The sequence below is a fragment of the Lactuca sativa genome, chromosome 1, assembly GCF_002870075.4.
Source record: "Lactuca sativa cultivar Salinas chromosome 1, Lsat_Salinas_v11, whole genome shotgun sequence".
Classification (NCBI taxonomy): Eukaryota; Viridiplantae; Streptophyta; class Magnoliopsida; order Asterales; family Asteraceae; genus Lactuca; species Lactuca sativa.
This window is the reverse complement of record NC_056623.2, coordinates 151,882,894-151,898,919: the sequence shown is the minus strand read 5'-3', so window position 1 is coordinate 151,898,919 and position 16,026 is coordinate 151,882,894. Positions and strand designations below refer to the sequence as shown.

The window sequence follows — 16,026 nt, the reverse complement described above, 5'->3', positions numbered from 1 at the left end:
CATTCTAAAAGAATATTTGCAGGTTTTAAATTCCATTCATTAGGCACATCAAATAAATTTCATCACTCTAGAATGAAACAAACCAAAGAAAGAAATTAACTATGAAAGGACAAAATGGTCAAAATACTAAAGTAGCTTTAAAATCATAAAATTTTCACCATAAAAAAGAATTATCAATATCCATACCAACAGGAAATGTAGCACCCTGATTCTTAGGTATTCATTTTATATAAGAATTTTCTTGATTCATGTTCTACTCCACGAGTTGGTTGCCCTACTCGTCGAGTAGCAGCGGGTTGGTCCACATGTTTTAGTGACCTACTCGCCGAGTCCAAGAAGGGACTCAATGAGTAGGAGCTGGCAGATGAAACCCTAAATTTCGGGTTATTGCACCCTATTTAAAGGATAATTGGCCTCCCCCAGCCTCCCCTTTACAGCTCCTTGGCACCCTTAAACCCTAAATCGTGTGTGTGTTTCTTTGGTGTGTTAAATCTTGGAAGAGGGATCTTGGTGAGGAAACACTTGGGGAAAACAAGTAAATTGAAGCTAGGAACTTATGGGATGGAAAGATCTACTTCAGTTGACACTTACTTGAAGGTATTAGGCTGTATCCTTGGCTCATTTCATCTTTAATCTCTTTTGGGTGGGTTTTAGGAAACGTTTCTTGTGTTTGAGTCAAGATCTGAAGTTGCAACTTCAGATCTAGACTCCCCTTGGCCTCTAGATCCATAAAGTTATCAGCTTTCGCAAGTATGAGCCTTCCCTCAAGTGCAAGACTTCTTTGCAAGCTTAGTTTTTTTTTTTTTTGTTTTTTTTTTTTTTTTTTTCATTTTAAGGCTTTAGAGCTTTGCATGCACGTAATGTTTGCAACTTTACATGATAAGCATGCCTTAGGAAGTTGGATCTGTAATATGGAGCCTTTACATGGCTTAAAAAGCATCTGTATGGATGAAGGAGTGAAGGGACTCGGTGAGTGGCATGGTCGACTCGGCGAGTCCGATAAAGATTGTCGTGGGCTCGGCGAGTCGGATGGGGTTTTCCCAACTGTTGGACATATATGAACTTGGCGAGTTGCAAGGGAAACTCGACGAGTCGGCCAAGGAAGTTTACGACCGCAAACCTTAGGAACTCGATGAGTCACTCAAGTGACTCGGCGAGTAGCTAAGGGTAATCAACGAGTTGAGGTCAACATGGACTGTTGACCTTGACAGTTGACTTTGACTTTGACTTTGACCAAGGGTTGACTAGTTGACTTTTGGGGACATTTTGGGAGATTGGAAATTTACAAGTATAGTTTTGCAATGAATATAGGTGGGGGAGTTTGGGACGGTAATCTGAGAGTTTGAGCTTATCTTACGAGTCGACAGTTGCAAGGTGAGTTATCCTCACTATAATCAAGGGTCTAAGGCACCAAATCCGGTCCTTTGGATTGTTATCTGGTTATGTTATGCTAGTATGATATGTTAGATCGGTATCCTAGAGAGTAGGATAATATTATGTGGTATGTGGTATGATCTATTAGATCGGTATCCTGGTAGATAGGATGGTATTATGTGTTGTGTGGTATGATCGGTTAGATTAGTTGTTGTCTATAGACTGTATGTGATTATCTGTTATACATGTGCACATATTTGTTTGGCGGGTGAGGCTTACTGCTTTGTGTGAAAGCCAATAGACCTGGGCATTCCAACCCGTTGGTTGTGGGATGTGAGTACTCCATCCCGAGGATGATTGGACTCATAGTATGTGGGCATTCAAACCTGTTGGTTGTGGGCCTGGGGTATTCCATCCCGAGGATGATTGGATCCATAGTATGTTGGCATTCCAACCTGTTGGTTGTGAGCCTGGGGTATTCTAACCCGATGGTTGACTGGACCCATAGTATGCTGTTTATGATTATATGTGTATTGTTGTGAGTATAAGTATTTTGGGGGAACTCACTAAGCTTCGGGCTTACAGTTTCAGTTCATTGTTTCAGGTACATCAGGGGATCGCGGCAAGGCGAAGGCGTGATTGTACAACACCTCATGTTTTATTACCGTTTCAGGGGAAAAGTCTAATATAGACTATTTTGGAAACAAATTTGTAATAGCTATTGGTTTTAAATGTTTTTGAAAATGTTTTAAATTGGTCTAAATTTTTATCGGTGTTGCAAGAAACCCCATAAAAAATGTCCATTTATAGTATTCTCCATTAAAAACTTACTAGATGAAATACATGATCAACCATCTATAAGACTATGACTACAAATAATAAGAAAAACAATGGTTAAAACAAAGAAATTCATTCAAGAAAATTGTATAGATTGTAGTAGCAAAAAAAATCCTGCTTAAATGTCAATCTTGTAAGCTAAGACTGTAGCAACAAAAAATCTTCAATTCATGAACTATAATCAGTTAATTTGATTCCAAATTAGATGTTAATTTCGGTAAACATCATACCAGGAACACAAACCATACCAAAGAAACCAGAATTTAAGCCAACAACTTTAGAAACACAAAAGAAACTAAACAAGAAAACAATTTATTGATGCAAGACAAAGCTAGGGGTAGAATCATCAAAAAAAGTATAAATAGCTCAACAAATAAACCTCCAACCACCATGAACCATAACAACCAAAGATAAAACATAACACCCCCTCCAAAAGAACACTATATTATGTTTGGCAATCGATTTTGTGTTAGGTTCATGGAATTAATGGTATGAACTTACAATTATATAAAAACTTCATTACAGTAGGTGTTTTGTGTTAGGTTCATATGATAGTAAAATTAACGAACACTAGAAGCCTAATCCCACAAAATGAAAAATAGAAAACCAAATTTAAACATACTAACTAAAGGAGTATGGGTAAGATCCGAATTATTCTAACTTAATAAGCCAAAATCATAGTTTTTTTTTATTCTAAGCATTTAGACAAATAGTTGGAGTGCATAAGGAACGTCACCTATGACAACCGAAGATGATGACATTCATACCAGAAAAAAAATAATTCTTCTATAGTTATGTCACATGTTATTAACTCTATGTATAAGGCATATATAATTAGTAAACACAAGCCCTTTCATATTTGGTATCACAGGCACACATTATAATGATATAATCACAAATTCTATGTTTATGTATAAAGAAAATAATGATATAAAAGAAAAATATTGATATAATGGTACACTAAAAATCATAAAGACTGATATCGAACGATAAAGCTCAAACCTTAAAGTAAAGTTATACAGGCATAGGGATTCACATGAGCAATACCGAAGCAGAGTCTCGATAAATGGAATTTTGCAGGCTTTAGAGGTTTTAGTCGTTTATGGAGTTAATAGAGTATGCATCGGGGTTTCACGGAGATCCAACAGTGGTGCTCGGATGGTTAGGGGTTGTCGAACGCGCCCTTCGACCTTCGGCCGTAATGGTTTTGGGGTCGATTTTTGATGTGGTCTTCGATGGGGCTACTCATTCGAGGCGAAATTTCAAATAATTTTTTTTCAATTTAAAAAACGGTAAAGAAAAACCGAGGGGGGGAGGAGGTTGCTGGAGACGAGGTGGAAGAGCTGGTGGTTGGTGGCGGAGTACTCGCAGAAGATAGTAGATCGTCGGAGAGGGATGGTAGCAGGTTGGAAGCAAGTCGTCATAGGGTTTTCTGGTGCAATATTAGGTGGGGCTGTGGAGCCGATGATGGATGGATCACCAGTATGGGAATCAAACGATTTCTATAGTGGTATTAGATGGAGGAAACAATGGCGATGCAAGGGGGAAGAAGAAGAACAATACATCTTTTCAATTTTATGTGGCTGCTTTAAAGAGGGAGAAAACCTAGGTCAGCTGAAGTCAATGATTACCATAATTATAAGAGATTATTTGTGGAAGTTATTTATCAAATTACTTAAGTACCCTTGTTTATTTATTTAATTCTTATTATTTTTTTTTAAATTTGATTGGTCCAAAATCAATCGTATATATATATATATATATATATATATATATATATATATATATATATATATATATATATATATATATATATATATATATATGGAAAAGGTGAATATATGGTTGTCATGTATGTAACATTAGGTATAGAATCATCAAAATTAACTTCATTTTGACTAAAAAATATAACTTTCTTTCATTGTTAGCTTCTTCTTATTGCTTTTTAAATCATATTATTTTTAATTTCATGATTCATTTCCAACATATATGTATTTCAAATATTTTTCTTTATTAGACCTCTAATAGGCTTCATAACTTCCCTTAACACCTACCTTACTTGCATGTGTGTGTGTGTGTTTTTTTAAATATAAAACTTCATTATATATATATATATATATATATATATATATATATATAAAGTCTAACATAAGCTCTAATAGAGGATGCAAGAAAGATGGTAGAGAGATATGATTGTATTTTGTTAAAACAATATAGTTTTTGATGGTTCTATACCTAATATTAGGTACATACAGCCACATATTCCCCAAGCCTTATATATATATATATATATATATATATATATATATATATATATAGAGAGAGAGAGAGAGAGAGAGAGAGAGGAGGGTTTTATGGAAAGTAAATGATTAGGGCAATACATGCTAGAACCAATGAAATCATAACAACACATGACTTTATAGTAAACTATATAAATAACTTCTATAATACATTATTTATGGATAAAGAAATGGACACATGTCACTTGATTATTGGTTTTAGGATATATTTCGCGAGTTATGCATTTTCTATTGAACCTATTTGTGTGTGTGTGTGTGTGTTTGTATATATATATATATATATATATATATATATATATATATATATATACATACATATATATATACATATATATATATACATATATATATATATATATATATACATATATATATATATATATATATATATATATATATATATATATATATAGAGAGAGAGAGAGAGAGCTAGGTTCAAATGTTTTCAGCAACTATTGTGTGCATGAATGCACCAATAGGAATTTAGGAAAAAATAAATCATTAATAATAAATATAAAGGTATAATAGTAATCTATACTATAATTAATTATGGTAAATTGATAAAATTAAATAATATCCCCTTTTTAAATTAGGATATCAGTTTCAAAACCTCACCCCCACCAGATTAGGGTTTTACGCTCCTTCTTCATCTCATACAGAACAAGCTCTTCACGCCACCCTCTTTACCACCGCAAACCCATTTCTTCTAACTAGAACAATGATGATCGCGGCGACATCTTCCCTTATGGTCATCGTTATCACTTCCGCCATTCTCTCACTGATGAAGAGATGCTTCTAGGTCTGAATCCACGCTGATTAATTGAGGAGTGAGTTTATGTAAATCAAATTAAAGGTCTGTCTTCTTCGATCTTTTAATTTCATGGAATCTAAAATAAGTAATTGTGTAGAGTAATTAAGTATATACCCTAGAAATTGATGATTATACATACCATTTTAAGAGATTCCCCTTTCGAGATTGTATCCATTGTTATTGTTATGTACCAATGTTTACAAGTTAAGATGTTCTTCTGTTAAGGTTACAATTCTCGATAGGGTTCTTGTAATTGATTTGAGACTTGAAACACGATCAATCTAAATTCTAAAAGTAAAAGCTGATTCAAATTGGGATCAAAAAGCATTTCAAATCGATGGTTGATTTTTAGTTTGAATATTATTGCTATTATACTTGTTCTTCTATGTTTTATTGTAGTGATTTTTGAATATAAAAGTCAATTTATTTTAGAATCTTGTTTTGCATATACTGGCTTTAGTTGTTTTGTTTTTCTAAGCCGTTTGAATTAAGTAAACTTCTATAAAAAAACTAAAAACTTCCGAGTTTTGTACATAATAGGAAGAAAACAAAAACTAAAAGTTGGTGTGTATTTTTTGTGGTGATGTAAGCAAGAACATGTGTTTCTTTGAAATATTCATGATTCATATATTCTGTTGGAATTTAATGTATGTTAGGATGATGCAGGAATGATGAGGAAACTTATGAAAAAAAGATATGTGATATTTCATTCTCAAAGAATAAAGAAAAACAACAATATTCTTTCAGAATTTCAGGATTCAACATCCAAAAAAAGCAATATTCTTTCAGAATTCAAGAATTCAAGAAGAAAACATGGAGAACGAGAGTATTCTAGCAGAATGTTGTTATTTTTTAAGAATGTTATTCATTTTTGTTGATATTCTTGTAGAATATTTATAACTATATTAAGATGTATAAGACTTTTAGTCTGTAAGAATATGTATGAATTTGTATTTAAGTTCATATGTATAAGAATATATTAGAATGTTTGTTATTTTTCAACATCTAATTCAAGAATTGTGTTTTTTTTCAATAATATTCTATTAGAATAAAATTCTGAAAGAGTATCATTCTAACAAAAAATATTCTGATACAAATAAAATCGGTAAAAATTGAAATTGAATTAATTAAAAAAATTCAGATTTTTTTTTTTAAATTAGGAGAATTAATCATCCCTAAAAATCCAAAAATTTCCTTTTATAAATGTAGTTAATTGTCCAAAATACCATTTTGCTAAAAATTGAGTGATTATATGGTACAGGTTACCCCATTGTAATATCATACACTCTCAAATCATGTACATTGATTAATTTCATCCGTTGGTCCAGACCTGTGGATTCTGGCACACAATACTTAGTAAAAACAAAATAACCTAAGCATATATATATATATATATATATATATATATATATATATATATATATATAGAGAGAGAGAGAGAGAGAGAGAGGAGGGGTTCTATGGAAAAAAAACTAATATATCTAGTTTCGATCTTTAGGTTTGTAAAGTTAGAAAAAAGATTAGATATCTCAAATATTTTTTATACATTTCTAAGGTTTTTTAGGTTGATGCATTTTCTATTGATGTTTTCTCTCTCTCTCTCTCTCTCTCTCTCTCTCTCTCTCTCTATATATATATATATATATATATATATATATATATATATATATATATATATATATATATATATATATATATATATATATATATGGAAATGTTCAATAGAGAACCATAATTATGGGTTATTCAAGGAACCAAAGTTTTTTTTTTTTTTTTTTTTTTCAATTTCTAGAGCTTATTCTTTATCGAAAAAAAAAATCTAAAAATATCTAAATTCATATATTAACATTGTGAATGTGAAAAATATTTTTAGAATTCACCGTGTGAATCCAGATTCACGTTGTGAATTTTTGAAGATTCACATTGTGAATTTGACGTAAAAAAAATCGAATTTTATATCATTGGAAAAAAGATAAAAAGTTATGAATTTTTGTATTTTTAGTTTTTTTTTTTTGATAAAAAATAAGTTCTAAAAGTTGAAAAAAAAAAGATTGGTTCCTTGGTTAATTATAGTTTTCTATTGAACCTCACCCTATATATATATATATATATATATATATATATATATATATATATATATATATATATATATATATATATATATTCTAAGGTTTTTTAGGTTTATGCTCTCTCTCTCTCTCTCTCTCTCTCTCTCTCTCTCTCTCTCTCTCTCTCTCTCTCTCTCTCTCTCTCTCATACCATTGCATTTTGAAGTCATCTTTTCTTTCATCTTAAACCGTAAGTACACAATTAAAAATATACATGCATTGGGCTACGTTGAATTACTTATGTTCATCAAACCCCCACATCACACCACATAATATGGTTTAGAACCGTTGTGTTTCGTATACTGATTTCCAAAAAACCTTTAACCGTATATATTACAAATGATCTTGAAAAAAGTAACAATTATCTACAACTATTTTGTTTGGCGTTCTCTAGATTTGATCATTGTATGATTCATTATAAATATGGAAGTTGAAAGCAATGTTTTGATGGCCGAAGATCGAAATTTAATGAGGATTTTTGGTAATTGCATATTAGATGCTTAATTCCCTATTAGAGTTAAGTTAAGGTTTAGATTTAAAAATATTTTATGGCCTAAAGCATAAATACACATAGCTAATTAATTAAAAATCTACATACATTAAGCTAAATTTAATTACATATATTCATCGGATCACAAAAACTGCCCACACCGTATAACATGGGTTAGAACTTTATCGATGAGTTTTTTGGTTTTTGGCAGTCTTAAGCATATGTGGTGCATTTTTCAAGTTAGACTCTAAAGTCTAAACCACACGATATTTCCCGCGAAATTCAAGTCTCCAAGATTGTAGATGGCAGAAATGTCAATTCCTATATTGTTGTCACTTAGCATGGGTCAAAAAGATCCATATATGAATCAAATAATTCCTTGAGCTGTTCAGCATCTTCCCTAGCCAGATACCTTCTCGTCATTTATCAACACCTGTGTAGATTGTATGAGATAAACTTGATGATTGGATGGATTATGCAAGCTTTCTTCTACAGAATGTTGCCTTGAGAAGTGAGCTTTTCTAATGTTTGACTCGCTTTGGGCTGTTGACTTTTCTGTGACTGGCCCCACGTTTTGATTTGGCCATTTCCAAGTATGTCAGACTTCCTTTGGGATAAAGCTCTGAAACTCACTTCTTCTTCTGATGAAAACAGATAAAAAGTAATATGTTAATTATCATTTACCTACATCTACTTGACAGAATAACTGTAGCCAGGCTTCTTAATGAGTGGGGTTTTGATCTAGATCTAATTCAATATATTTATGTGATTCAAAAATTAAAAAAGAAAAAAAAGAAAAAAAAAAAAAAACCTGACCAGCTAACAGGGGCGAAGCCAGGAATTTAGAATAATAGGGACTTACATTGTAATAACATATTATAATATATTTCAAATCCAAATAACATAATAGAGTGTGTAAATTGGAAAGAGAATTTGATAAAGAAAATTCGTATAAATAGAAGTTACATTGATCTTTTTAAGAATCGATCTTGAAAAGGTGTTAAATGACCACAACATAAAGGGGGCTGTTTGGTGGACCCGTTTATAATCTGGCTATTTAAGATAAATAAGTCATGATCCATCAATTTAAAGAAGTTGGGTCATGTTAGTCATGTTAGTTAATGGATCATATGTCATATCATTAAGTGCAAGTATGATATCAGTCATTGGTTGTGTGATCTCCATTATGTTATTGGCATACAAATGCTTGATAAAGACTGATAAATAAGACACAATAATATAATCTTTAATACCTTTATAGCTGGCATCCTCTCCAACGAATTGACGATATAATGAAGAAACAACAAGATCAGGTGACATAAATCGCATGTTGTTTAATATGTATTCTCCTGTTGTTGTTTGAAATCCAATGAGATCTCCACCAATGATATGATTCCATGACTTGTAATAACCCAATGCATCTTCTTCTTCTTCTTTTTCTTCTCCATCATCATACACAAAACTCACCCCACACTCCTTTGTAACTTGATTAGCAATACAATAATGTTTCTGGCTCACGGTAATAGTAACATGATCACCACCTTCCATCTCATTCATCCCAAACATCCAATGGCTTAAAAATATCACACAATCTCCACTTACATCCACTTTGTAAACATAATTAGTGTATATCCAGGTTAGATTCTTTGTTATATTCCTAATTATGATGATTGGAAAATAAAACGAGTTGTCTTCTCGAAATTGCAACGTACAAACATTGAAGAAATTCAATCCAGTGAGGTTGTTAGAAGATGATGGAATGGTAAGTGATATTGATGGACCCATGCTTCTATCTGTAACCCAATTCGGCATCTCTTCACCTCCATAAAATGTGCTGAATATTCCAAATTCATAATACATCTGTCAAATATAACCACCTTCATTAATTATATATACAAACATATTCATACAAAGACATATAGTTAACTAGACCAAACCTGGATTTCAGATTCCTGTGATTCTCTAGACAAAATATCAGTTCCCAAGAGCCTTTTGTTAAGTAAGTCTAGCTTACTCCAACCCAAACTATGCAGGACATTTTCCTCCACACCTGCCATTGGTTGGATTTTGACCACGCCTTCAAATTCAAATGACGAAGGTGCATTTATCTTCCAATCTATGGAGAAATGGATTGGGGACATTTCTGGATCAAATGAAACTTTAAGCGGCAAAGGGTTGTTAGAATCAAAATAAAGGTCCAAATATGCTAGTGTATGTGGAGGGTGCTCAACTGACGTTAGCTTTTTACAGTCTCTCATACTAAGTATCTTTAGCCTAGGAAGGCTTCTCACACAGTTGGGAAGGGAAACGATAGGATTGTCATCTAAACATAACTCCTTCAACATGGATAGGCAACTGAAGTCAATGGGAAAGGATTCGGTGGACAAGTTATTATTCTCAAATGACAACTTTACTAAAGACTTTGGTAAAGAAAGCGAAAAGAGCTTCGAATCACTTGGTATGGCCTTTATAATGGCCGATGAAGAGGTTTTTGTGTTTATGCCATTGTTGTTTGCTTTGAGCAAGGCTGATGAATCCATACCCATAGTCTTTATTCGAGATTCACCAAGATAACAACCGTTTAGCAATAGTGTTTTAACTTTCTTTAACATGCCTAAGCTTCTTGGAAGTTTTTCAAGCTTGATGCAATAGCTTAAATCAACGAAGACAAGTTCAAAACATTGGTCAATTGATTCACAAACCTCAAGCAAACCAATGCAGTTTCTAACTATTAATCTCTCAAGTGCAGGGAGTTCATCGAAGCCACCCACACTACAAAGTTGTTCACAGAAACTTAAATTAAGAATCTTCAATGACCCAAGCAACCTTTTATCTTTTGAGCATGATCCAATCAACTAATCAAACGGAGATAAGTTAGAATAGTAGTGAATTTCATCAACTAAACATGGAAGAATAACAAATGGAAATAAGCTACCTTTTGCCTCTTATGAAGTCGTTGTGGATTATTATAATAAATGCCAAATGATTCAATATTGCTATATGACATGTCAAGAGCAACCAGGTTCTCCACTGGTAAGTCTGAAGGTATGGACTTTAAAGGGAACCCATGCATACAAAGCCATCTTAATTCTTCTGGAAAGTTCTCGTAAGACCCATTAATCTGCACATAATTGAGTTGCAGTAGCATCAGACTATCCATGTCACTCAATGCATCCGTTTTCAGCTCAAATGATGCACACAACTTCTCTTTCTCAAGCCTTTGCATGTCTAGGGCAAGGCCTAGAAGATTTCTTGTACTCTAAAAAGAAACCAAATTCCAAAAAAAGTTAAAATAATTAAATAGAGATAAGACAAAATACTTTAACGTGCATAGTACTACCGGATAGATGCAAGACCTACTAATGCACTATCATCTAATTTGTGTATTACAAACATCCTACTCCCAGTTCATTGTATTACAACATTGTACTTTCAAAAAAATTCTCGTTATGACATTTTACTTTGAAGAGTCTACCCAAGTATAGCATCACACTCTCAATTCCTTTCTTATTAGTAATTTGGATATTATACTTCAAAAAATCTACCCAAATATAGCAATGAAAATTGCTTCATATTAGGATGACATTGTTATAATTGAGTATATTTTTCAAAGTACAATGTTGTAATTGGAAGAAATGAAAAAAGAATTTTGTCATAAACAAACCAACGGAAGTACAATGCTATTTCTTGCATTTAATACTACTACTAACAAGTATACATGGCTACTTACCTTTTTTTCTTCCAACACTTTGAATATGTCCTCATGACACCATAATCGACTTCGCTTCCATGGCTTCTCTGGTGATTCTTCACATACTATGAATCTTCCTATATCTTGAACCAACTGATGCATCATCAACTCGTTATCCCATCCAATACTAAGAAGGCATCTGTCGATTAGATTCGTGAAACCGGTTCTTGTTTCCAAACCACATGCCTGTAATATTGTTTCAGTAACATCTCTATCCATTCCAACAAAAAAACAGGCAATATGCTTAAACATATCCTTGTTATGTTTGGATGGCAAAGAGTCAAAGCTCATTCTCAAGACATTATTTATAGGGGAATCATTTTCTTTCTTTAGCCTGTCTATGTACCATTCCCAATAAGGTACATCTCGATTGTGTAGAGACCTACCCAAAACTTTAAGAGCCATTGGATGTCCTTCACAATAGTTCACAAGGTTTTCTGACACCTCTTCATAACCTTCCTTGGGATTGTTCGACATGAATGCATGAAAACACAAAAGTTTTTGGGATTCAGTCTTATATAAGCCTTTAAGCATGTGCTTTGTATGCTTGGGTTTAACGTTCGTTTTGAATAATGCACAACTCTCTGTCAACCATGTATCCTTTGTTGTTATTATAACTTTGCTTCCTGGATGAAAGCCTTTACTTCCAAGTAATGCATCCAACTGGTCTAGACTATCAATATCATCAAGAACTAGAAACACCTTTTTACGAGCTACTAAATTCTCTATCTTTGAGGTGTAAATGGATACATCATGAAATTTCATCGAACTTGTTTTTGAAATGTCATCACAAAGTTGTTTTTGTAAATCAAGCAACCCACTAAATTTTCCACGACATCTCCTACCAATATCTTCAATATAGCTGCTTGTATGGAATTCATGACAATGTAACCCATATATATACTTGGCTAAAGATGTCTTCCCAATACCACCAATACCTAAAATAGTGAGTATGTTTGTTGTATGTGAGGATGCATCCTTCAACCATGAAGTGACAAATTCAATGGAATAAACCATCCCCATAAGTTGTGGGAGAGGACTCCTTGAGGATATGCGTAACCTTCGGTGGATGTCCTTAACAATTTCGTCAATAAACTCCATCTCATGCCTGGTTGATTTGAATAAGAATAACAAATTAAATACAATCTAGAAAAACTAACATAGCAAATTAGATATTAAATTTATCCCCAAATCCAAACCAAATTACATCAAATTATATCATATTGAGCTATTCTACTTAATTTGCTAGGCCATAATTTTTATCTATAATAAGACCATAACCACCAATGCAATACAAGATTTCATTAATGGGCCACCAAATTTCATATGTTTCCGTAAGACCATCAAACTTAAATATCAACGTCGTGTGGTTTTGAACGAATCTAAACAAAATGTCACATAACAACTATAGGTTAAACATTACTACGTACAAGCCAGAGAAATTATGTAGCATAACAAAATATGATATGATTTGAAGGAAGAAAGATATAAAAATATGTAGTCGCATTGTAAGGGACTAACTGTTTTCGTTTTTACAGATGGCATATAAAATTCATTAAAATGGTATAATCCAGATGAAGTATTTTTATTATAAAATAATATGTGTGCATAGCAAATATGTCAAAAATTGCAGGATGGTTAACCTACCAATATGAAGAACATCATGAGATCAAATAATTGCAAAACCTAGATTCAGTCGCAAGCATTTCTTTATCCACTTTAGATACATCAAAAAATATGCCTATTTGGTGATTATGAAGAAACTCATTAAAACTCATAAGGAGAACATGATTTTGACTTTTCATGCACTAATTAATAAAGAACTTAAGGAGTGTAGAAATATGGATAACAGGATAAGATAGTACTTACCTTCCATTTATATCCTTCCCTTTTAAACCAGCAATTTCTACAAGCGCTTTATTCCATTTTTCCATCTTTTGAGCCAATTTACTTCTTTTATTTGCATCTGTCTCTGCCTCCATCCTCTGTCTATGTTTAGCCATTGCATCTCCAAAGCTACTTTTTTGCTTCCTGGCATGGGTGGGCTCCACATGATAAAAGACGGGGACTACAACATGATTGGATTTCATTCGTTGCTCAAGGATCAACACCATTTCATCAAGACACCTAATGGAAGTAGCATAACTTTTAGACAACATGATAATAGAAGCCCTAGATACTTTAATAGCACTCTCCAATTCCGGTTTCAGATCTTCCCCTATTTCAATCTCTTCATCATCCAAGAAGGTAGTGATTTTGGCATCCATGAGTGCCTTATAAAGGTAAGTGGTAAAATGACGATTATCAACACCTCTGAAACTTAAAAATACGTCATATCTATGACCTTTATGAGTTGATGAAGAAGATGAAGATCCTTCTGAATGTTCTGAGAGAACAACCATTATGAGTTATGAGACAATGATCTCCTTATATATTGGTGGTGTATTAATTCCAATAAGCTCTAAAACTCAGTTTTCTCTGGACATCATTGGTTATGAATTTTGGTTTCACAATTTATCTATTTTGTGTCTCTCAGATAGAAAATAATGTGTTCTGAAGCTTTTAAATCCCACCCTTTCCACACTTGTGCCTCAAACTCAAGATCCCATACATAATGTCTGTACATAAAATCCACATTATTAATACCATACACAACTTAAATCTCATTAAACAGTATAACCTCAACAATAATATACCTTATATGCTTCAAAATAAAATATCTGAACGACTTCAAAAACATGTGAATTAGACTGCTTCAAAAACAGACAACATATATGCAGATAATTTTGGATATAGAATCACCATAAATTTAGATCTGAATTGTGTAAATATTGGTTACTCAGTTAATTAAGTGTTACATCTCATGAAGGGAACTCCAAACATTTACTAGATGTGAATAAACAATAAAAAGATCCAAACACGATAAAAAGATCCAAACAAAAGACTGAATTAATGAATTGGAAACTATAAAGAAATAGAGGAAGTATATTTCCTAATTGAAATATAAAACTAAACACATGCAATTCAAATAATCGATATTTCAATCTGGTAATAATAGATTTTTTCTAAAAAAAAACCCATATGATTATGATGTGATTTATGATTGATGATGAAATTGGTCAACAATTAGTCAAACTAGCTAGTAAGAATGTGTTTTCATATTTATCTGAGGAAAAAAAAGAGACCTGAAGTGAAGAGGAAAGAGGAAGAACCAACGGCGATTAGAAAGAGGAGGAAGATGAGCGAAAACTACAGAACGAACGACGATCACTGTAAATCTTCAGTGAAACTGCCAGTCAACGATTGAGTGAGACGACGACCCGAGTCTCGAAGAGAGAGGAGAGAGGGTCGAGTCTTTTTTTTTTTTTTTAATCAACCCATTATAAATTTTTTAATAAGTTACAAACTTGGTCCTTATGCTTTATTTAAAATCCCAGGTTTTTATCCAAGTTTCAATTTTGTTTAATAACCTCAAAACATGCTCTTAGTCCCATATTCCATAGTGGATAGTCTCCTTATTGTGCCCTTGGACAGAACCTAAAAAAATATAAATCAAATCTACTCCACTTTTGGATAAGAGGACACCAACCTTTAATTCGATGATAATTTCGTCCAATACCGAGTAGGTTTTTAGCCAAGTGACCCATATTATCCACAATTTCAATCCCATGAATCCTATATAATCGATCTTGTTCATGATTAGTTTCAACAAAAGAAATTATCACCGATGACATCTTTGAATATCAGTAAAATCTTGATCTGTTTTTCTCCTAGATGAAGAAATACTGAGGGGGACATAATAAAGGTGGTCATGAGAGTGGACCAAGCAGGGACAGCTATTATGTTCCATTGTAGACTTGAAACTAGAATGTAATCGAAAATTGCCAATAAAGTATTAAAAATTTGAAGACCCTATATTTTAGAGCAGGGAAATGGGAAGAATGGTGGTGATGAGGCATTTTTATCGAATATGGGGATCAGAGACACTTATAATACTAACTAGCTAATAAAAATACAAAATGAATCAAATAAAGGACACTATGCTTATTTTACTAAGCAAAAGCGTTACAAAAAATCAAATTAATGATAACACAGAAAATTAATTTTTTTAAGTACTAAAACCGAACAATCAACTAAAATCAAGGACAAAAAGTAATTTATTATATTTTTTATGTAAGTACAAATTGTGTAACAAAGACTAATTTTCGTGGAGTAAATTACAAAAAAATTACCTATTGTATAATCAAAATTAAAACTTCGGTCGAAGTTTTGATTCCATCTCTTGGTTTTAATTTGTCGTATATACCACCCCTATCGCTAAAGTCGGCAAAGAAAATACATTTGCCTTTACCATC

At 32.5% G+C, this 16,026-nt stretch overlaps 1 protein-coding gene across 1 annotated transcript; it reads right to left on the bottom strand.

The window, feature by feature from the left end:
* Positions 1 to 7,958: 7,958 nt before the first annotated feature.
* LOC111916111 (disease resistance protein RUN1) lies at positions 7,959 to 15,030 on the bottom strand. Its single transcript, XM_023911746.3, has 7 exons — positions 14,857 to 15,030; positions 13,541 to 14,289; positions 11,651 to 12,779; positions 10,856 to 11,179; positions 9,858 to 10,775; positions 9,174 to 9,780; positions 7,959 to 8,561 (listed from the first exon to the last, which is right to left on the bottom strand). The coding sequence occupies exons 2-7, from the start codon at positions 14,071 to 14,073 to the stop codon at positions 8,410 to 8,412; spliced, it is 3,663 nt and encodes a 1,220-aa protein (XP_023767514.1). The 5' UTR covers positions 14,074 to 14,289; positions 14,857 to 15,030; the 3' UTR covers positions 7,959 to 8,409.
* Positions 15,031 to 16,026: the final 996 nt, after the last annotated feature.

Bases quoted from the DNA above. Each gene is read 5' to 3' on its own strand.
- LOC111916111 (XM_023911746.3), bottom strand. From the start codon at position 14,073: ATGGTTGTTCTCTCAGAACATTCAGAAGGATCTTCATCTTCTTCATCA. The intron at 11,180-11,650 runs GTAAGTAGCCAT...GTTTCTTTTTAG, and splicing joins AAGTGTTGGAAGAAAAAAAG to AGTACAAGAAATCTTCTAGG. The intron at 8,562-9,173 runs GTATTAAAGATT...TGTTTTCATCAG, and splicing joins AGAGGATGCCAGCTATAAAG to AAGAAGAAGTGAGTTTCAGA.